The sequence below is a fragment of the Malaclemys terrapin genome, chromosome 3, assembly GCF_027887155.1.
Source record: "Malaclemys terrapin pileata isolate rMalTer1 chromosome 3, rMalTer1.hap1, whole genome shotgun sequence".
Taxonomy (NCBI): domain Eukaryota; kingdom Metazoa; phylum Chordata; order Testudines; family Emydidae; genus Malaclemys; species Malaclemys terrapin.
This window is the reverse complement of record NC_071507.1, coordinates 12,508,404-12,530,076: the sequence shown is the minus strand read 5'-3', so window position 1 is coordinate 12,530,076 and position 21,673 is coordinate 12,508,404. Positions and strand designations below refer to the sequence as shown.

The 21,673-nt window shown below is 38.3% G+C and overlaps 1 protein-coding gene across 2 annotated transcripts in view; it reads left to right on the top strand.

The window, feature by feature from the left end:
* Positions 1-21,673, top strand: part of ESF1 (ESF1 nucleolar pre-rRNA processing protein homolog) — a 66,721-nt gene that overhangs the window by 9,335 nt on the left and 35,713 nt on the right. For both annotated transcript variants that reach the window (XM_054022139.1, XM_054022138.1), the window contains exons 5-9: positions 54-167; positions 2,589-2,689; positions 3,875-4,027; positions 6,034-6,148; positions 6,909-7,044. In XM_054022139.1, coding sequence (XP_053878114.1) covers positions 54-167; positions 2,589-2,689; positions 3,875-4,027; positions 6,034-6,148; positions 6,909-7,044 — 619 coding nt within the window. The remainder of the gene's footprint in view (positions 1-53; positions 168-2,588; positions 2,690-3,874; positions 4,028-6,033; positions 6,149-6,908; positions 7,045-21,673) is intronic.

Here is a 21,673-nt window from a genome sequence, read left to right as displayed (position 1 = left end):
CACCCAAAAATCTTATTACAATTAATATATTTTTGCCTTCTTCTTCAATGTAGATAACAAGTAGATTGGCAGTTTGCAACATGGACTGGGATAGGCTGAAGGCTAAAGACCTACTGGCTTTGCTTAATTCTTTCATACCCAAAGGGGGTGTTATATTTTCTGTAAAGGTAAGAGCTATTTGAAAATAAAGATAAAAGCGTATTTTGATTCCAGCAAGTTGCTTTTCTTCCCCATTCCTCCTGCTGACTTCCTTTCCCCTCCCTCTATTCAATTGATTTGTATTGATCCTTTATAAACTAAATGTAGGCTATAGCTCCACACTCTCCCTTCCATTGATGGGTGTTCCTGTGGGGATGATATACTGACACAGCTTAATTTGTGTATGTGACATTGGTCTCAGTCCTGTTCCCATTGAATTTAATGGCAACACTTCCATTGACGCTAAAAGGAGTAGAATCAAGTCCTATGTGCAAAGCAGCATAAAGTTTAAATGCTTAATTTCCCTTAGTTCATACAGTAGATTCTCTAAAATTTTATCCTGTGTTATAGGTGAGGCTGGTAGCACCATCTAAAATCTTGGCTGCCTAATGCTTCCCGTTATAAGACCCTGTTTTCAGTTACAGTACCTGTAACTTTGCCAAACTTAATCCATTTGAGTTGCCGGGTGTCTGCCTCAGGCTGACCTTTTTTGGAAAATTTCAGCCAAAATGGTTTGGCCATTTCTGAGAATGAGGCTAGGCAAAAATGTTTTGCCCTTGTTAAAAAGAACAAAGTGTAGGTTCTGTGGGGGCGGGGAATGTGATTGTATAATTAGACAATCCCAATGCATATACACAGGCAACCTTAATTTTGGCATTTCCTAACTTTTGAGTGCTTGACTTTGCAACCTTTTAATGTAGTTTTGTATGTAATATACAGAAACAGAGCTGTATTGTCACTAAATGAGTAATTTATACTACAAAAACTGTGTGTGTGTGTGTGTGTGTGTGTGTGTGTGTATATATATATATAATATAAAAAAAATGCACTGTAGCTCTAACTTCGCATTTTAAGTAAGCTACAAACCTAGTTCACCTGAAAATGCACAGCCAGGGTGGATGTGCAAATTTTTCTCCCAATTCTAGTTATAGATTTCTTATGAGGGAAACAGTATTTCAGCAACATCACCAGCATTTATAACTAACCCAGTAACTCTGTTCAGGCTTTTTACGGTGAAATAGTGTATTGTTTTCTGATACATAGGAATAGTGTCTCTGGCACTCAAGCTACTGCTAAAAATAAATGTTCTTTGTCCCAAACTTTCAATTACAATTGAATTGATTCCATTTTTTCAAAACACAATTACTCATGTAACATTGCATTGACTAGTCATTGCGTAAAGATTTTTTCATAACCATGAAATCTATTAAGTTACCCTGGACCAGAAATTGATGTTACAAAGATATGTGAGTGAAATAGCTACAGTGTTTAAAGATTGCTTTCATCTGAGCATTTACTACATAAAATCCATTACATGAATTCCTCTTGGGGAGTATTTCTCTACATACAAGAGTAGAAATATATATAATAAGAGGTTGGGTTTTGAGTGCTGAAAGTTAGGTGGTCTGAGCAGCTTTGGTCTTCTGTATTTTGTTTGGTTTTGTGATAGTGTAAGGGTTGTTTGTGCTCTTTGTTCAAGGGTTTTTACACTCTCCCTGCCAAATGCATTTGTTTGCTACCAAAAGAATTGGCAAAGTTCTACTATTCTTTACATAATAAATTGAATGAGATAAATTAACTGGGCACTTGATGCTCTCTCATATAAACATCCCATAATCTAAGTACTCTTCTGTCTGTCTTTTTGTTCCTACTGAGTACTATAAATAATGGATTATAGAGAAGTATCTTTCTAATTTTTTTTAGCTTGGTTACTTTGTATTTTGTTCCACTGCTTCTATTGTTTAGTCAGTTTCCCCTTTTTTGTATGAGTCTTTAACACGTTGGGGAAAAAAAAAGTGTAAAACAAATATAACTCCGATCCTACAACCTGAGCTGCATAGTTAGACCCCTGAACCTGAGTGGAGTCCAAGCAATTTCTGTGTAAGGTTCTGTGGGAGAGTATAAAGTTTTGCCTGAATGGATCAGCTCTCAGGATCAGGGCCTTAGACAGTATAACTGCAAAAAGTGGCAGGGAAATTGAGCTCAAGTATAGTAATTAAAGTGTTTCATTGTTCGTTTTTCTTTTTTGGCAATTGATTCCAAATTGATTGTGTCACTTTAATTATTTCAGCGCTGAACATTAATTCTATAATCGCAAGTTAATATTGTTTTTATGTATTTGTACAGCAATTTAATTTGAACACACTTATACGGTTGCTTACCTTTTTTTCCTACATATAGTCATATTGAAGTCACTGAAACTACTTGTATGCTTAATTTTTAAGCACCTGTGTAAGTATTTTCAGGATTGGATCTTTTTATGTTTTCTCACTGGAAAAAAAAAAGTGATGCTCAGAACTCCTGGCTTGTTAGATTTTTTTTCTTTTGGATGCTGTACACTGCACCTGTGCAATTGGCTTATAACCTTTATTTGTTTGGTATATTTGTAGATTTATCCTTCAGAGTTTGGAAAGCAGAGATTGAAAGAGGAGGAGCTGCAAGGACCTGTAGAACTATTAAGTCTTCCAGCGGATGCCACAGAGAAAGATTGGTATTAAGTACCCTTTTTTAATGCTTCTCCACCTTTCTAGTTTTTCAAATGGTGTTTTTAATTGAATCTGACTCATATTCACATCATATAATTGAATAAATTTGTTGCGACATAAAACTTAAGGCCCCAGTTGTGTAAATTGTTCCATGCAGGCCATGGGTGCAGAGGTTCATCTGCATGGGTCAGCTTGCAGCATTTGAGTGTAACTTGCTAAAACTTAAATCTACCTTTTAACCTTTACATGCTAGATCAAAGTAAGAACTGATCAAAAAGACTATTTTGACATGTTTCCACCTTGAGGACTTAGCTCCTAACAGAAAACATTCAGCATCTCACAGAGTGATGATACCTTAGTATTTAATCAAGTGCAATGTTTTTCTAGCCACTTAGCAAATAGTTAAGAAGTTTGTGTGGTGAAGACGGTTTTTGCAAATAATATCATAAAATCTTAATTATTTTAAAAATGTTTTTTCATACATTGTGCATGTCTATATCTGTAGATAGAGATTAGTTTATGCAAATAGCTCATTTTGAGTAAAAGACACTGGAAAATGTAGTGGGACTGTGTGAGTTTACTTTTCACCACTAGATGGTGATATCCCATACTGAAGAGTAAAATCATAAAATCATCTGAGTTACAGAAATGGGATACAATTAAATTGAAAATGCAGAAAGTGCACTTATTTATGAACTGGAGAATTTTCCCAGATTAGCAACTTTAAACTCATATTTAATGCTCTTAGGAGTTGTCACAATGGTAAACAGAAGAGAAAATTGGAGTAGTTAATGCACAGCATACTTCTCTAAAACTTGATTCTCAAGCAAGCACAAGGAAAGACTTTTTTGCTGCCAAAATATGTATCTACGTTATCAAGAAGAGGCTTAGTCCTATCACATGTTAACTAATGAGCACTGAGGAAAATGTTTCTTCAATACAATATCCTGATTTTGGTTCCAGTCTTGGAATGGCATCCATGCAGTTAAACCATTATGCATACCTGTCCAGAGTCCCATAGAAGTTGGTAGGACTCTATGTAGCATAAGATCTGATCTTTTTGCAAAGTCAGGCCCATGTGTTGGTAATATATGGTTTTAAGAAGTTAAGTTTGCAAAGTATTTCTGAAGTTGCAACTTTGTTTCATTGTTTTAACAAAAGTTATTTGGATGTTGTCTTCTCTTTTGTAGGATTTATAGGGAAAAACTAAGGGATTATCAGTTCAAACGACTGAAATACTTCTATGCAGTGGTAGAATGTGATTCTCCTGAAACAGCCAATAAAATTTATGAGGAGTGTGATGGACTGGAATTTGAAAGTAGCTGTTCTTTTGTAGATCTCAGGTACAGCAAATGGTGTTTTTTTTGTTTTGTTTGTTTTTTAATAAAAATTTAAAGGAAGTTTTAAATTAGAAGAATAATGCAGTTTACTTCCATCAAACTTTTAGCAAAACTGTATAGTACCTTGGAAATAAAACATGCATTTTGGTTATATCTGGCTTTGTCAGAAAAAGCAAAAATCCCACCCTAAAGAGACTGTTTTCAGAAGGGGTTCAAGATACAAATATTACTACATCTGCTTTTTCAGTCATTTTTTACAGTCAAGTAAAGCAGTAGGACACTAATAGAAAAACACACTGCTACTGTTGTATGTTTGCTTCCTTCACCTGAGGCACAAGGTTAACTTGTTGTTTCAATTAATTGCAAATGTATAGCTGCTATTGTCTTCAGGCTGTGCATCTTTGTGCTCAGACTTTGATTCAAACTTGATCACTGCAAACCTCATATTTTAAGAAGGCAGGAAGCTAAACTACAGTCCTGCTTTGTCACCAGACTATTTCTTTGTTTGCACAGAAAAGCATTCTGATGTGACATTGTCAATAAAAATTATCTCTGTTAGATCCCAGTTTTGTTGAGGGCTTAAAATTGTATGTGACGGGGAAAAAGCTAAGGTGTATTACCTCATAGACACTGGGTGTTGTATTTCAAAGAAAATGACTTAGACACATACTTTTGTGTTCCTGTTAATGAAACTTTCACATCCTAGAAAGATCTTGTCTTACAGCAGAGGAACCTGTTTGAGAATCCCCAAAGCCTTTTTCTTTCTCTTCTGCTTAACTTATTAAATTAGAAAAGTAGATGTTTTTGGAGGTGCACTGGGTAGCTTTCATCGTCAGGCAGTTGCATTTCAAGGGACATAATCAACTTGAACCCTACTCAGTTTTTTAAAATGAGGTTAAATAGTTTCAGGCACTAAAAATACACATGAGGTCCCACAGCTAATAGTTGTGACTTTACGATCATATTTTCAATTTTTAAACAATGTTTCTCATTGACCTACACAACATGGGAAACAACAAAATTGTCTTTACACCAAGTTCAGTCAAATGCACGAAGTTGGCTAACTGAAAGGGGAAAAATATTCTCTAGATATAAGCATCTTGTAAAAATGGTATTTAAACAATTTTCAGACCGCTTTTTGATTTTTAAGATAATGTCCCTTTAGACTTTCACAGCTTCATAGTGACTTCCACTTGTCTTCAAAATTGCTTTATTTTTCTTCCCTAATTTTGTGACAATATTGAAAATAATCAGAACTGTTCTAGAAGATCTATCCTGAAAGAGCAGATAGTGCTTAGAAAAGTGAGGTTAGTTTTTCTAAAGGTGTTTTCCTCAGTCTCAAAAATGCTGTGGTCAGAATATGAAAATTAAGAAGCAAAGTTGAGAGATTCTGTCTCCTTAAACATTGTTGTACATATTCTGTGTCTTGATCTTCCAGGAAACACATAAATACATCCAGTGATATATTTAGGGTTATTTTAATAAACCCACTCATACTCGATATTTTAACTTGTTCACTTCCATTTTTTAATCAGTGTTTGCATATGTAGCTACTACTGGCCAAAACAAAACAAAAAAAGCATCCTAGGGTCTCTAATCTATCCTGTTTCAATGATTTATAGTTTACTTACAAATCATACCTGTTGGAAGCATTCCATGCCTACACTGGCCATATTAAAAATATTCAAAATTCTAAGTAATCAATTTAACTTCTTAAATTTAATTCTTTTCAAAAATTAATTTCTTACCTTTTCCACAATATTTTATAAAATACGGAGGATGTGGAAATTGAATGTACAGTGCAAATTGCAAATATTAACTTGTGCGCTATGATTTTATCCTTTCCCTGTATGTTACTCTCTTTGGGCTTATCCACTTCTTATCCTAGCAAATTCTTCTGTATTAATGTGCAAGGATTTAATTAGAGAGAAGCTGAGCCTATAACTGTTTGTTCTTTTGAAACATCACAATATGTGTTTGAATAACAAGACATCTTCTTTGCCTTTAAGATTTATTCCAGATGATGTTACATTTGATGATGAGCCAAAGGACATAGCCTCAGAAGTGGATGGAGCTGCATATAAACCAAAGTACTTCACATCTGCTGCTATGGGAACATCAAAGGTATCTTAACAGTGTTTCTGTAACCCTTCGTAATTTGTTGAACTTTGTTTTTCTTGGTTTATATAAGATATGTAAATAATGGATTGGTGGCACTGATGATAGTGGAGAAAGGATCCCTGCATATACTCATGATTGTAGAGATGTAGACATCAAATAGATATTGTATGTGTATGTTACAGAGGTATAGATTATGACTATAGTTAAGACTGAGTTTCACACTTTAAACAGATTCAACCTCATTGTTATAAATGAAGAGTAGTGTTTATTATTTAAAAGAAAATGTTAATTGGACTGACCTGGGTATTTTAAGAAATGTAGCACCACTTCTTGCCTGTTTTATCACAAATGATCTTATTAATGCAATAGCAGACTCTTCAGACTTTCCAGATAGCTAAAACTCATTGAAATTTTGGGCCTATAGGGAACACTAGAAGAAACTAAATACTATGCATAGGGTACATTAGACGAAAATATGTTGTAATTAAATTATTAATTATTGTTTATAGCTACTTGATTTTATGGAGATGCTTGGTAGCAGCTCCTTAGTTAAGATTTAAATGGTTCTTAAATGCATAAAATCCTGTTCCCTAAAAGTCAGTGGCCTTTTGAAATGAAATTTCAGTGATACCCTTTGGTTTTTTTTTTCTTTGTTGTTTTTGTTTGTTTTTCTCTTGTTAAACTTGTAATAGGAAGTATTACAAACTGCACTCTGGGCAAAAACTTAAGCTTTACCTTTTACATTTTATGTTTTTTTCTAAAGGTAGATATTACATGGGATGAGACAGATCATGAAAGAATAACTTCGCTACACAGAAATTTTAAAAAAGATGAACTTCTTGACATGGATTTCCAAGCTTATTTGGCCTCATCTAGTGAAGAGGAGGAAGAGCAACAAGGTACTTGTAATTCTTATGCAGTGTTTGCATAAGTTATGAGCAAAACAATTCAAGAGCATACACTTTGTAGGTTAGTAATAAACTCCAGATATTTTTAAAAACTATTTTACTGATTTAAACTTTCTTCCTTGAATATGATTTATGAGGGACAGTATTTTGTCCATAGTAAAGGTTGCAATAGTCAGGAGCCATTATGGAGAGAGTGTATTCCCTTCAAAATTAAAGGTGACTATTAAAGGGCCAAAAATGGAGCTGTACCCTTTTTTGTTTGTGGTATGTAAGAAGTCCTGAAAGTTTTGTTTTCTTACATTCAGCTCTCTTCTACATTGGGAACTTCTGTGGTGACTGGAAAGCTAATGAAGTGGTGACAAAACTAGAGCAAAGGGAATGGAAGCTGTACATTTGAGAGGGGAAATATTTTTAGGGGTACTGTTCAAACTTTTTTTTGTGGGAGGGTGGGGGGAAACTGCCTGGTTAAGGTCAAAGACTAGTGAGCATTGGTATAAAGGAAGCCTTTGTTTAAATGTTCCATATCCTTAGTCATTCAATTAGGGTATGGTGTGTCAGCTCATAGTAAACATATGGAAATATCAAGAGGTCCTCCAGCAAATCGGGGAAGATGAGACTTTTGACATTCCTTTTAATAAGGAAACGCACACAAAGACACAAGCCACCCTTTAAGTTGTTTGTAGGTCATGTTTAAGGATACAGTCATGAGTTATTATAAAAGCCTATTTTGACACCTCCCACCCCTATAGCTTTGACTAACAAAATTGGTTTGGCCCCACAATTGCCATTTACACTGAAGGCTAAGGAGAATTTTGAGGAGAATTAGTCAAACTGCTTTTAGTTATAAGTCTTAAAAATATAGTCTTGAAATTTTGTTTCTACCTAACATTTCATTCAATACCACGAGCTTAAAAGCAGCTTTTCCTTTCTACACAATTAACGGTTTCTATACAGTTAAAACTCCTCTAACTCATGTATGAACTGTAATTGAAGAAGCTATTCTACCAATTGTACTTTTGTTACACAATTGTTTGTTGAAATGTGTTGGCTATACTTTTGTAAGAAGTCTTCCACCCATTAGCTGGTTAAATTTCAGAAAGAGCAGAAGATTCCTATACTGTATTGTAAAAGATGTTTTCTCTGAAGTCCAGTGATAGAATATTGTGGTGATGAAGCTAAAGGATGAGGGTTCTAGTCTCAGTTTTTTTATGCTTTACCTCTGTGGTTCCCAGGCCAACTAGCTGCAGTTTTTGTCCTTTTTTGTGACTGCCCATTAGGGGTATATACACACTCCACCCTGACCCCACAACCCTAATCCTGGCTGATGTGGCAGGGAGGCCCTGGGCTGGACCAAATCTGGGGGTGTGGTGTTGCAACCAGGCATGCGGGGTCACAGCGTCACTCAAGTTTGGCTCAGCTGTCCCCGACCCCCCCCTCCTATGATGATGGGGCAGCCAGGTGAAAGCTGAGCAGTGCTATGACCTCTTGCACCAGGTCTCAATGCCCTGAGTGGGGAGCCAGGCCCAGCACCCTGGGACAAGAGCCACCACTGCAGGCTGAATATATGGTGGGCTTGCTCTTCTCCCCGCCCAGGCCTCCCCTCCACAGCAGGCTGGGAGAGGTGTATGTTTGCCTAGGTGGGTTAATCTGGTCCTGGACTTGACAATCCATCTAGAACCTTCCCAGGACCAAATGGTTTAGGAGTTGCTCAGTAGCAGCTTTCTTTCAAATATTGGTAGTTTTAACTTAGAAGTGTTTAATTTCATGCCCTTTAAAAGTTTGCACTGGAAAAGTATTTTTTGTGATTACTTTCAGAACAGTTTAGGATTTCTTTGGCAAGCTTGAAATCTATTTTTTTAAAACGTCCATAACTTGGAGATGATTAAATTTTTTAAATGATATTCAGATATCAAACTTTTTTCATTTGTGGGATTTAAAAAAAAAAGTTTGATTGTAAACTTGAAACAGTATATAGTTACATTGCTATCCTATGCTCTAGTCAATGTGAAGACCACTACAAAAATCTGCTTATCATTTGGTACAGTGACTTGTGCTTTAAAGTCTGCATGGCCCAATTTGTGCTTTATAAAGTCTGTGCAAGGCAAGGAGATGCTGAGGAAAAGCTCCACAAGGTAGTGCAAGATAAGGAAGACTAGAAATTTGGGATTTCAAGTTCTAAAGTTCTGTAGCTCGTGGGGTGGTGAGAATCATGGAAAACTTGTGAACTCCACAGATTAATAATATATGTCTAGGGAACCAGGTGTCTTATGGAGTTCGAACTTCTAGGTTTCAATCAGAGATGCAGGAGGGGAAGCTAGGGACCCTGTCTAATTCCTAGAATGTCTACTGGCCTTGCATTCTTTAAATAAGGACATTAATAGACAAACGTTATTTAAATCAAGATTGCTATTGTGTATTTATAATAAGGAACTTTGCAGTTAATCTTTCAAAACAAACAATTCCCTTCTGCAAGACTGAGCATTTGCAAGTATGGAAATGGACAGTTCAGTATATAGATGCATATTCAAACATACACATTCAAACATACACAGATGACATATCTAAAATAAATATTAATGTATAAAATATTGTGTATTCATGAAACAACCTTCTCTTCCCCTGAAAAACTGTCTAATATCCATTTAACAGGCATATTGTAACAACTTGCATATTATAATAACTATAATACTGGTATTGCACTCTACAGATTTGCTGTCTGCTTCTCTTCTCTATGATGAACAGTTTAATTATTAGCCTGGTTTGAATGGGTCCTCACCCCCCACCCCCTCGCAATCTCCAGCCTTTGAGTATAGTGAAATGAATGAAGGTAGATGTGTGGTCTGTGTTTGGAAAGTGAGGTCTTTATCTTGGAGTAGGAATATGACTAGGGTGGTTAGCAGGGCAGATTGTTTTTGGATTTTTTTGGCTTTGGAATAGTGGATGGGTGGGAGAAAGGTGTTTGTCTCCTGATCACAGCTGTGTGATTAACTTGAGGAGGGTGGATTCTCTGGTCCTTATATAGAGGATAAGAGGGAAGATGTGGGGATTTCTGGCTAATAGGTGGTGAAGTAGAGCTACATGCTTTGGATGAGTAGTGATTTAAGTTTGTAGTCCATATTTCATTTATATCTATAGCACACGTAACAGGGTTTCTGGTAGCATGGTGGGAATCAGTGTGGAGATCTAAAGTTGTTTTTTGGAATCACATTTTTGGATAGAAAAAATAGTTTTCCCTGAATACTGAGAGGTCCATATATATTTTCCTTAATGAGACTTTTTATATTTTAAGTACACTAAATCGTAACTAAGTATGACCCCAAACTATTCAAATTCGTAACTTTAATTCTTTTTAGTGTCAGTTATCTTCCCATAAAGTTTGAATCACCAGCAGAGAATTTGATTGCTGCAGTTATTGTTAGGCAGGAAAAATCTTTACCAAGATCTGTACTATTTCTAGTCTGTCTGATTATGAGATTATTTCTCTCAAGTGTGCAGTGAATTCACGAGCCTCGTTGCAGTCTATGTTCAATCCTCATTAAAGGAAAAGAGATGTTCTTGTTACTGTTTTTTCTGATATTTTTAAAAAGGAGCTGGATGTACAGTGTCTTTCAGTTCTTTCAGGAACCTAGCCTTGTAAAACTGTACAATTGTGGATGTACTTGCCCTCTTCAAAACCTTTTAGAGAGTATTATCTTGTATTACCAGCTCAACTGAACGGGAAGGGGTATTTTTAATATATTTTCAAAGATAATGAAATGGAAGTGCTGTGATTATATATTTTGGGTTTTTGTTACTAGGCACTCCTGCATGTTAGTGACATAATGTAGTGATACTGTCTTTCAATCAGTTTTCGGTTCTCTCAGCTTTCTTCAGGGTGCAAGGAAAATGCAATATAACTTTGGTAAATCCTCTGGTATATATTAGTCAACATGTTGTCAGTTATAGATTCCTAAATTCCCTAATTTGCTCTCCCTCCATATGAACTTTATGTAAGCTTACCACCACTGTCATAAAGTAAATTGGAAGGAATATAAAATGTCTTGAAGCTTTGGTCAGTTCTTTCAAATAGTTTTAAAAACTGATCTGGGACACTTGTACTGTATTAAAGGAAACTAATAATCAGAGATGAGTTACAGGAACATACAGGAGAGATCTTTCCATCTTGTTTCAAGGAATTGCTCCAGGTCTTTTACTCCGAGCCTAGGGAATTCATCTGGCAGCAACCCCTGCTTGGCAATATCTTGCCAAGAATAATGCCCATTTAGTCTTCATTTTATTTACGAATTAATTTTTAAAACATGTTGCTAAGAACTCTTTCTTTTCTTTGTCTATAGAAACTTTACTCAGGTGCCTCAGAGCAGTAGGGGAAGGGCAAGTTAGTTATTTAACAAATAGTCTAATTTTTCTTGAAAGATTCCAGGTGTGCAATGAGAGGTAGTGCATATGTTGGGGGTGATGGTGGAAATGGACCTTCACAGTGAGTGACCCAATATCTTAGAGTTTCAAAAAGTTCTGTTACTGGAGCGGAGGAAAAAAATTGAACTGTCATCACTCTTGCCAGTACATTTTCAACATGGAAAGGTCTTGCTTCTAATTCTGTTTTTAACAATACGCTTTTAAAAGAGAGAAATACATTGCTATTTCTTTAACATGTTCCTGATGTTTTATTCATTGACTTGTTGGATGGAATCCTGTCATGTATCCCATATTATTATTGTGGCACTAAGCACAAACAGAAAAAATGAATTTCAGCTGTTTGAATGGAAATGTAAAAGTGTGATAGGGTGGAAAGAATGTTAGGCACTTTTTTATTTTATATTTTTTAACTTATAAAAGTATTTTATTTATAAATAGTGTTTCTTTTACCCCATCCTAGTCTGCTTTTATATGGAATTTTTAAAGTAAAAATGTCTCCCATGGCTGTTGGCAGTGCTGTCATAAAACAGTTTTGTAATGTCAAGCATTTCAGTGACCTGGTATGTTGTGGTTCATAGCACAAAATATCTCCATTATTTTGCTTCTGTATTTTTCTTTATTTGAGGTAATTTGTTCCAGTCACTAAGCCTTTGTACTGAGAGTTAAAATCTAGCGCTTAATTGCTATTTTGGGCAGGAACCACAATGATCAGTTTGGATATTTTTAAGGACACTCCAAATTAGGCACACTGTTACCCGGAGTTTTCTGAACCCAAAACTATGGTAACTCGTCTTTTGTTTTCCAGGTGGTTTCAAAACATAAATCAGTGGGGACACAGCTCCTCCATCTGATAAGTGATTGGTACCCAAAAAGCCTTGTTTTTATTGAGTCTAAAGCACACATCTGAAATACCCCAGATATAGTTACCCAAAATCTGAGATGGTATCCGGTGGTCAGCAGCAGGTTTCTGGTGGCCAGCCTTCCTCCTTACTGCTGGGGAGTTGGATGTCAGTCTCTTAACTGGTTGAAATCTCTTTCCGAACTTCTCCAAATTACACACTTTAATTAATCTCTTTTATAGGTTGCTCAAAACAAAGCACATAACTCACAGTAACCCCAAGTGGGCTAACAATTTCCCTAACATCAGCAAATAACTCATAATTCTACTTGTCAGCAAAGCAATTCCACGTTAAAAAGAAACAAAACAAAACTCATAGTCATAGACATGCAGGTCCAAGGTCATGAATCTGTCATTTTATCTATCATTATTAGCAACACTGCAGCTGTTTTGTCTGTTTAGGCAAAGGCCAAACTATTCCTGACTACGTGGTGGTCTCGCTTTTAGTTAATGTGTCTGAGCATGTAAAATGGCTGCGGTTATGTCAACTCCAGTTCTCTCGTAACCATGTGATTTGTGTAGTTAGTTTTAGTTCTGTCATTTTATAATACCTCACTAGAGATAAGAAAATATTCTCTTGTCCTCTCATCCTCCTGCTTAATTCTTTCAAACTAATTAATAGATCAAAAAAGACTACCATAGAAAGATGTTATGAACCTAATCCCATATTGTACGCATAAGTCTCTGCATGGGTGGATTTCTGTGGAAAGCCCATTGACTACAGCAGGGATCTGCACAGGGAATGGAGTCTACTGCAATATTTGTGCTTAATATGATGGAGGCAAAGGATTTGTTTTGTGCTCTGTCACCAATGACAGATGTGCGCAAATATAAATGATGATTATCAGTTGCACTGAAGAGTGAATGCAACTCTTTTTAACTACAAATTTTAATTTTATTGATAATTATATTTAAAAAATAAAATCCAGACAATTTCCTTTCTCTGCCTATTTTCAGCTTGAAAATCCTTATGAATCAATAAACTTTGTCTAAATTTGAGGGTAACATTTAAATTCTATTTTTACCTTTAGAAATAGTGAAGTTATAAATGGGGTTTTGTCATAAATTAAAATACAGTACACTCAACTTTTTATAAATGAGCAGTTGCAAAAGAAAATATACACACATTTGTATGTATTTACACTTTTTCCTTCCATACTTGCTAGATTCAACTGGACAATGATATACAACAAAATTGGATTAATGTGTCATTTGACAATGTATAATTCTGAACTGTATTAAAGAGGAGCTTATTTATGTTGGCTCCCTACCACTATATCTACTAGGATTGCCCTAGCAGTTCCCAGGCGTACACAGTCCGGTGTGCTGTTGTTCCTGCTGCTTTGACAGTAGTAGTGTGGGCTCACCTCTTTAGAATGTTCATGTTCAGTTACTTTGGCATGCTGCCAACATCTTCCAGAGGCAAAGCAAGTGATGGGAATTAATGACTTTACCAGTTTATAAACCAGCTGAACCTAGATGGAATTACATCAGACAAAGGAATGGCACTTTTCTAACCTGAGTTTCCCTGTGAAATTACTGAGGCTTGCTGCAAACAATAAAGGCATTAGAGCTTTGCAACAAAACAAAAAAAGTTTGCAGGAATCTTTATAAATGGAAAGTGTTAGCCTAAATATAAGGTTCACTACTAACTCCTATAATAAATTCAGACAAAAATCTATAGACTAAACTACTAGGCATTTATTAGTTTTTAATCTAAATGCAATACAAGACAAGGTGGAGCCAGTCCATAACAAAAATGTTTTCACTATTCCATTGTAAGGAGGGAGGTGAGCACTTGTATTTAGGAGTTCGTATTTTGGTGGTTTATAAACCCTTCTTAACAAAGGCTTTTTTGAAAAGGTATACCATATATTTGGACCTGAACCTCTTCTGTTAAGGCTTGCCTTAGTTCCTTGCATCTGATAATCTAAAATTGATTCTCTTGTTCCCTACTTTTTTTCTTTCTGAATTAAGGGTATTTTAAGTTATGAACAGGGTCCGTGAACCAAGGAGACTTACTTTTGGGACATATGTGTCCATCTCTTGATGTTCAAAATGGTCACTGAGTTCAGGAGAACTTTCATTTCAGTAGAGCTTCATGCAGAAGAATGACAAGATATGAGCTTTTATATGTTATTTTTAGGGCCCTACCAATTTCCCGGCCGTGAAATGCATCACAGACGGTGAAATAAGCCCTTCCCCGTGAAATCCGATGCCTCCTTGTTCCTAGGAGTGCCTCAGCAAAGAGGGCTCCTAGCTCCTGCTGGGCAGGGGAGGGACAGGACTTGTCCATCTCCTGCACAGCTGCTCTGGGGGAAGACTGGGGGAGACCAGACCCACCTCCGGGTGCCTCCCTCTGCTTCAGGACACTCTCTGGGACTGGGCAGCAGCCCCAGAGGTTCCTGCAGTTGTAGGAGACTTGTGGAGTTGTTTCCAATCTTCCCTGTGTTGCTGGGAGCTCCCCAGCAAAGGGGGCTCCTGGCTCCGGCTGTGGAGGGACAGGACTTCACCCCAGAACCTTACTGACTTGCACTGGTCAGAAGCCTGACTGGTGTAAGCTCATTTCTTAGTTCACCACTCTGACAAAAGGGTAGTAGACATGCGATAGCTCTTGTTAACCTGAGCTGAGATTTCCCAAGCACTTCAAACAAAAACACACTATTTTAGATTAAAAAAAAAAAAAACAGATTTATTAACTACAGACAGATAAATTTTAAATGATTATAAATAGCAGGCATAGAAATGTAAGTTGGGGGTACCTAAGAGAGAAAAATAAATGCACAGTTTAAATTCTAACTTTAACAGACTAAGCAAGATTTGAATCAAACAATTTCTAACATTAACAGATGTTAGACAGGTTTCAGAGTAACAGCCGTGTTAGTCTGTATCCGCAAAAAGAAGAACAGGAGTACTTGTGGCACCTTAGAGACTAACAAATTTATTAGAGCATAAGCTTTCGTGGACTACAGCCCACTTCTTCGGATGCATATAGAATGGAACATATATTGAGGAGATATATATACACACATACAGAGAGCATAAACAGGTGGGAGTTGTCTTACCAACTCTGAGAGGCCAATTAATTAAGAGAAAAAAAACTTTTGAAGTGATAACCAAGCTAGCCCAGTACAGACAGTTTGATAATAAGTGTGAGAGTACTTACAAGGGGAGATAGAGTCAATGTTTGTAATGGCTCAGCCATTCCCAGTCCTTATTCAAACCGGAGTTGATTGTGTCTAGTTTGCATATCAATTCTAGCTCAGCAGTCTCTCTTTGGAGTCTGTTTTTGAAGTTTTTCTGTTGTAATATAGCCACCCGCAGGTCTGTCACTGAATGACCAGACAGGTTAAAGTGTTCTCCCACTGGTTTTTGAGTATTTTGATTCCTGATGTCAGATTTGTGTCCATTAATTCTTTTGCGTAGAGACTGTCCGGTTTGGCCAATGTACATGGCAGAGGGGCATTGCTGGCACCTGATGGCATAGATCACATTGGTAGATGTGCAGGTGAACGAGCCCCTGATGGTATGGCTGATGTGATTAGGTCCTATGATGATGTCACTTGAATAGATATGTGGACAGAGTTGGCATCGGGGTTTGTTACAAGGATAGGTTCCTGGGTTAGTGGTTTTGTTCAGTGATGTGTGGTTGCTGGTGAGTATTTGCTTTAGGTTGGGGGGTTGTCTGTAAGCGAGGACAGGTCTGTCTCCCAAGATCTGTGAGAGTAAAGGATCATCTTTCAAGATAGGTTGTAGATCTCTGATGATGCGCTGGAGAGATTTTAGTTGGGGGCTGAAGGTGACAGCTAGTGGTGTTCTGTTATTTTCTTTGTTGGGCCTGTCTTGTAGGAGGTGACTTCTGGGTACTCGTCTGGCTCTGTCAATCTGTTTTTTCACTTCAGCAGGTGGGTATTGTAGTTTTAAGAATGCTTGATAGAGATCTTGTAGGTGCTTGTCTCTATCCGAGGGATTGGAGCAAATGCGGTTATATCTTAGAGCTTGGCTGTAGACAATGGATCGTGTGGTGTGTCCTGGATGGAAGCTGGAGGCATGTAGGTAAGTGTAGCGGTCAGTAGGTTTCCGGTATAGGGTGGTATTGATGTGACCATCGCTTATTAGCACAGTAGTGTCCAGGAAATGGACCGCTTATGTGGATTGATCTAGGCTGAGGTTGATGGTGGGATGGAAATTATTGAAATCATGGTGAAATTCCTCAAGGGCTTCTTTTCCATGGGTCCAGATGATGAAGATGTCATCAATGTAGCGCAAGTAGAGTAGGGGCGTTAGGGGACGAGAGCTAAGGAAGCGTTGTTCTAAGTCAGCCATAAAAATGTTGGCATATTGTGGGGCCATGCGGGTACCCATAGCAGTGCCGCTGACTTGAAGGTATATATTGTCCCCAAATGTGAAATAGTTGTGGGTGAGGACAAAATCACAAAGTTCAGCCACCAGGTTAGCTGTGACATTATCAGGGATACTGTTCCTGATAGCTTGTAGTCCATCTTTGTGTGGAATATTGGTGTAGAGGGCTTCTACGTCCATAGTGGCCAGGATGGTGTTTTCTGGAAGATCACCGATGGATTGTAGTTTCCTCAGGAAGTCAGTGGTGTCTCGAAGATAGCTGGGAGTGCTGGTAGCATAGGGTCTTAGGACAGAGTCTACATAACCAGACAAGCCTGATGTTAGGGTGCCAATGCCTGAGATGATGGGGCGTCCAGGATATCCAGGTTTATGGATCTTGGGTAGCAAATAGAATACCCCTGGTCGGGGTTCTAGGCATGTGTCTGTACGGATTTGTTCCTGTGCTTTGTCAGGGAGTTTTTTTAGCAGATGGTGTAGTTTCTTTAGGTAATCCTCAGTGGGATCAAAGGATAATGGCCTGTAGAATGTGGTGTTAGAGAGCTGTCTAGTTAGTAAGCTGTCTAGATGTTAGACAGCTTACAGTTCCTCAATACACAGACTGGATCCCTTCCATCATTGGACCAATCTCTCTGGTTCAAAGTCTTTATCTCCAGACAGTCTTCCAGCTGTTGAGATGGTGTGGGCAGGGAGGGAGAGAGGCCAGCTGCTAGAAAGATCCTTGCTGTGTTATGGGTTAATCTGCCTCCATGGTGTATATGCCTTCTCTGAGAAGTCTCTGGGATAGTGGATTCTTTTCTTAATGGGCCCCTCCTTTGTTGCAGCTGAAAGGCTGGCTGTGGGCTTCTCCTAACATGTTTCAGTAACACAGAAAGCAATACTTTGTAACTTCACATGCAAAGGTAGTACATCCAATTCAGCAGGATATTAATATTCAGTAGATCAAGACTTTTAAAATGCTACTTCAGAAGGCATACTTTGTACAAAACATATCATAATCATGACGACAGTGGTGAATATGGAGGTTCCAGGGTGCTAGATTGAGGAACAGAGTGTCACAGGGGAGTGTGTGTGTGTTGTGTCAGCATGTTGTCTCTTTCAGCAGAGCATTCACCGGCCTGAACGCTTGTTCAGCCAGTAGCAACCACTCCTGAGCCAGAGGCTGGTGCACAGGCAGGTGTTTTCCTGTCCACCCACTGCAGCTCAGCGGAGAGCAGGTACACCAGCGGGGGGAAGGGGACACTGTGACATCAGCCCACCCTCACCTCCCCCACCCCCGACTCTGTGCAGGACAGCAGAGCAGAAGGCTCCAGATCCGCAGCAACTTGACTTTTAAGTGGGGCTGTGCTAGTTAACCCACGCAGCCCATCCTGTCCGCCTGCCGCCGCGGTCCTAGTGCGGGGGGGAGCAGCATTCCGCATTAATATTTTGATTCCATCTGCATTCTCGTTAAGGCAGATTTCATAGGGCCCGAATTAAATTATTTCACTTTGGACACCAATCAGGTATCTGTGAGGGATGGGACGTGAGGTCTAGTGCTGTGATGGCAAACATTTTGTGCATTACATGCCAAGAAATTGCAAACGTCGTATTTTCATCACATGACATACCAGAGGGGAAGAGCTAGCGGTCACGGGATTCCTGCTGTTGCATTTTGGCAGTCAGCTATTCATTAAAGGCTTGTATTTTCTTTACAGTGTTGTGTTCTACCTATATAATCTGATAGTTAAGTTCTGATGTCAGAGTTGGCGGTTAATTGTTGAAGATAGTTAACACAAGTACGTTGAACCGAATGGGTCATCAGCAAAGCTACAGCTAGTTTTTCATAGGAAGAAAAAAAGAATCTGGCAGTGTTTTCCAAGCTCTCAAAAACTGTTTTCAGGAGTTTTTCTTCAGTCCTTCCATGCTCAGTATTTGCCAGCTGAGAATTGAAGTCAACAAACTTTGTTTTTCAGATAGCATTCTACTGGAATGCAGTGAGCTGCCTCGCAATCTAGCCACTCAGGATCTGTGTAGTAGAGTCCTTAACACTTTTTGTGTGGCGGTCTGAATTGTAACTTCTTTTCTATCTGTCGGAACTTAAACTATCCTGCATAAGTTTCCAGTGACTTCTCAATTGTATCTGATTGGTAAATTTCTATGATGTTGCCCAGGATATCCATGAAAGTTGCTGAATTTTCCAGATGTTTTCTCAACAAAGGGAAGTATTTTAGGTTTCCGTCATCCAAGTCTTGAATGTTTCCAGCTTTTTTTAATAAGTTTTGATGTCAAACGTGATGTTTGCTGTCATTCCGAATCTTGAAATTTTATATTTGGCTCATGGGCATGTTGAGTGAGGCCAGCAAAAAGCATCGAGTCACTTTGCTATTGCCAGTTCAGAATAAGCTTGTCCCTTTTGATCTAAGAATAAACTGACTTCTTCCAAACATTCCATGATTCCAAGTATATGGCCTTAATTTAATCATCTGACACTGCTATAAATCAGCAGTCCTGCATGTTGAGACTCTCTACTTCTAAATGTTTAACTTGCTTAGTTAAGAGCTCTTAAAATGATAGAATTCACAACTTGAACCACTGCTCTGGAAATATCTTTCTTTGACGTTCCTGCCTATATCAACAGATGAATCAATTCCACACACTAATGGCCAATCGTACAAAAGAATTTACATTGGTACTGTCATCTAAACAAAATCAGAATATATCTACCGTTTTTTAGTCCAATTTTCAATTGCTTACTTATTTTCATTCATATGTTAGAACTTTTGTCTTTAATTGTCTTTCTGTGCAAGGCAATTCTCTATTTCACTTTTGGTCTAAAACCTTTGAACAAACTATTGGCACAAAAAACCATTGTCTCCTTAATCACAGTCAGAAAGTGGTTTATCATGCTGTGCAGTACAGCATGACACTTGAAAACTAGCAGCAAGACCGTTTGAACTATGAACAGACTTTGCGCACACATTCAGCTGATTCTGGCCTCCCGACAGCTTTTGTCAAATGTTCTTTTTGTTCTCTAAGCTAACTAAGATTCTTACAGATTGTTTGAAAGTGATGTTGAACATTGACTGTTTTAGAAACTGTGCACTCTGAGCTAAGAAAACACAATTCTTTGCCATTTGAAAGTGGAAAGTCTCTTCCATTACCATGACTGTTTAATTTTACCTTCTTGGGTAACATTCTTTGAAAAATCAACAAAACCAAAACACTCAGCATTCAGATTTTGACATTGGTTTGGATACTAAAGTTTACCTTCATCAGCGGAACCAAGTACTGGAAGAGAATTGACTCATGAAGGCTTCTCTCAGACATAGGCCTAGTGCTAAAAATCAGTAACCAATGTAAAATTTAAAGGCAGCCTCTTTGACCATGAGGACACTCTCTTTCAACACAATAGAGCTGTCCATCCTCCATGCCTCCAAGTAAGAATTTGCCTTCCCCCCCCTGAATTCAGGGCTCCAGGCGCGCACACAAGAATTTCCCTTGCTTCCTAAGCAGACACCCCTCTCCTGGCCCCTTTCCAGAGTGAATGTACCTTTACCATTAGCAGGGTTCTCAGAGATTAGTTTCTAGCTGCTTCTAGACAAAGTGGAAAACAGCAGCCAAGTTAAGGGTCTGCTTTGCCTGCAGTCCTCCCAACCTGGGGAACAACACTTCTTGGTGTGAACAGTAGAAGAGTAGAGCAACAGCATCAGTTTCACGATCTCTAGCCTTAAACTAAAGAGCTGCGGCATCACTGTATCCTGTGTGTTAACCCTTCCACTTGAATAGCAGGCAGACAGTGATGCTAATCTGCAAATATTGACCATGCTACCCATCAGATTTGCCTCTGCAGGGAAGTGCAGCTTAAAGGGGGAGGGATAGCTCAGTGGTTTGAGCACTGGCCTGCTAAACCCAGGGTTGTGAGTTCAATCCTTGAGGGGGCCACTTAGGGATCTGGGGCAAAATCAGTACTTGGTCCTGCTAGTGAAGGCAAGGGACTGGACTCAATGACCTTTTGGGGTCCCTTCCAGTTCTATGAGATAGGTATATCTCCATATACACCTCTACCCCGATATAACACGAATTTGGATATAATGCGGTAAAGCAGCGCTCTCCGGTGGATCAAAGCAAGTGCGATATAACGTGGTTTCACTATAACGTGGTAAGATTTTTTGGTTCCCAAGAACAGCATTCTATCGGGGTAGAGGTGTATTATTATCAAAGTCACCGCACAAGTAACTGCAGCGTTTTAAAAATGTTGTGGATGTCTAAAATCTCCCAGGGTTTTCTAAAAATCATAAATCGAATTGTAACTCTTTTGGTACACTCTGTGTACAAAATAATCCCCCACAATACCATTACAGTACTTATGCCCATTGAGCAATCACAACTAACACTTCCTGCACAATACATTTCTGCACTCAGATAGCTAGAGTCCGCAAACTGAGATAGGGGAAAGCCTGTTGCTAAAAATTAGTAGCCAATGCCATGTAAAATTTCAAGGAGAGACTCTGAGCACACAATGCCACATCCTGGCTAAGTAATAATGGCACCACAGAGTCCCAAAATGTGTGGCATGGAGGAGTGTGACCAGGGAAGTGTGACAAATCACACAGTAGCGCATTTGACCTGCTGTATGTTGCATATGGGGAAAGGCTCACTTTAAACCTATGAAGTTCTAGAACGTATATATTTGTTTCCTATTCTTGCATATTTATTTGTATATGCACATGTCAGGTAAAATAGGTACATTGCTTTTGGCTCCCTGACTTGTCAGTGTCTTGAAGTCACTGATGTAGTGAATTGAGCAAAGAGCTATACGCTAGGAACTCCTGACTTCCAGTTCTGGCTCCCTTCTGTAGCTCTGGGCATGTCATTTAAAATTGAGGAGACAAACAGAAGTTAAGAAAGTAGGCATTAGTATTTATCTGCCTCAAAGAAATATTGTGGTGATTGTTTAGTTAGCAT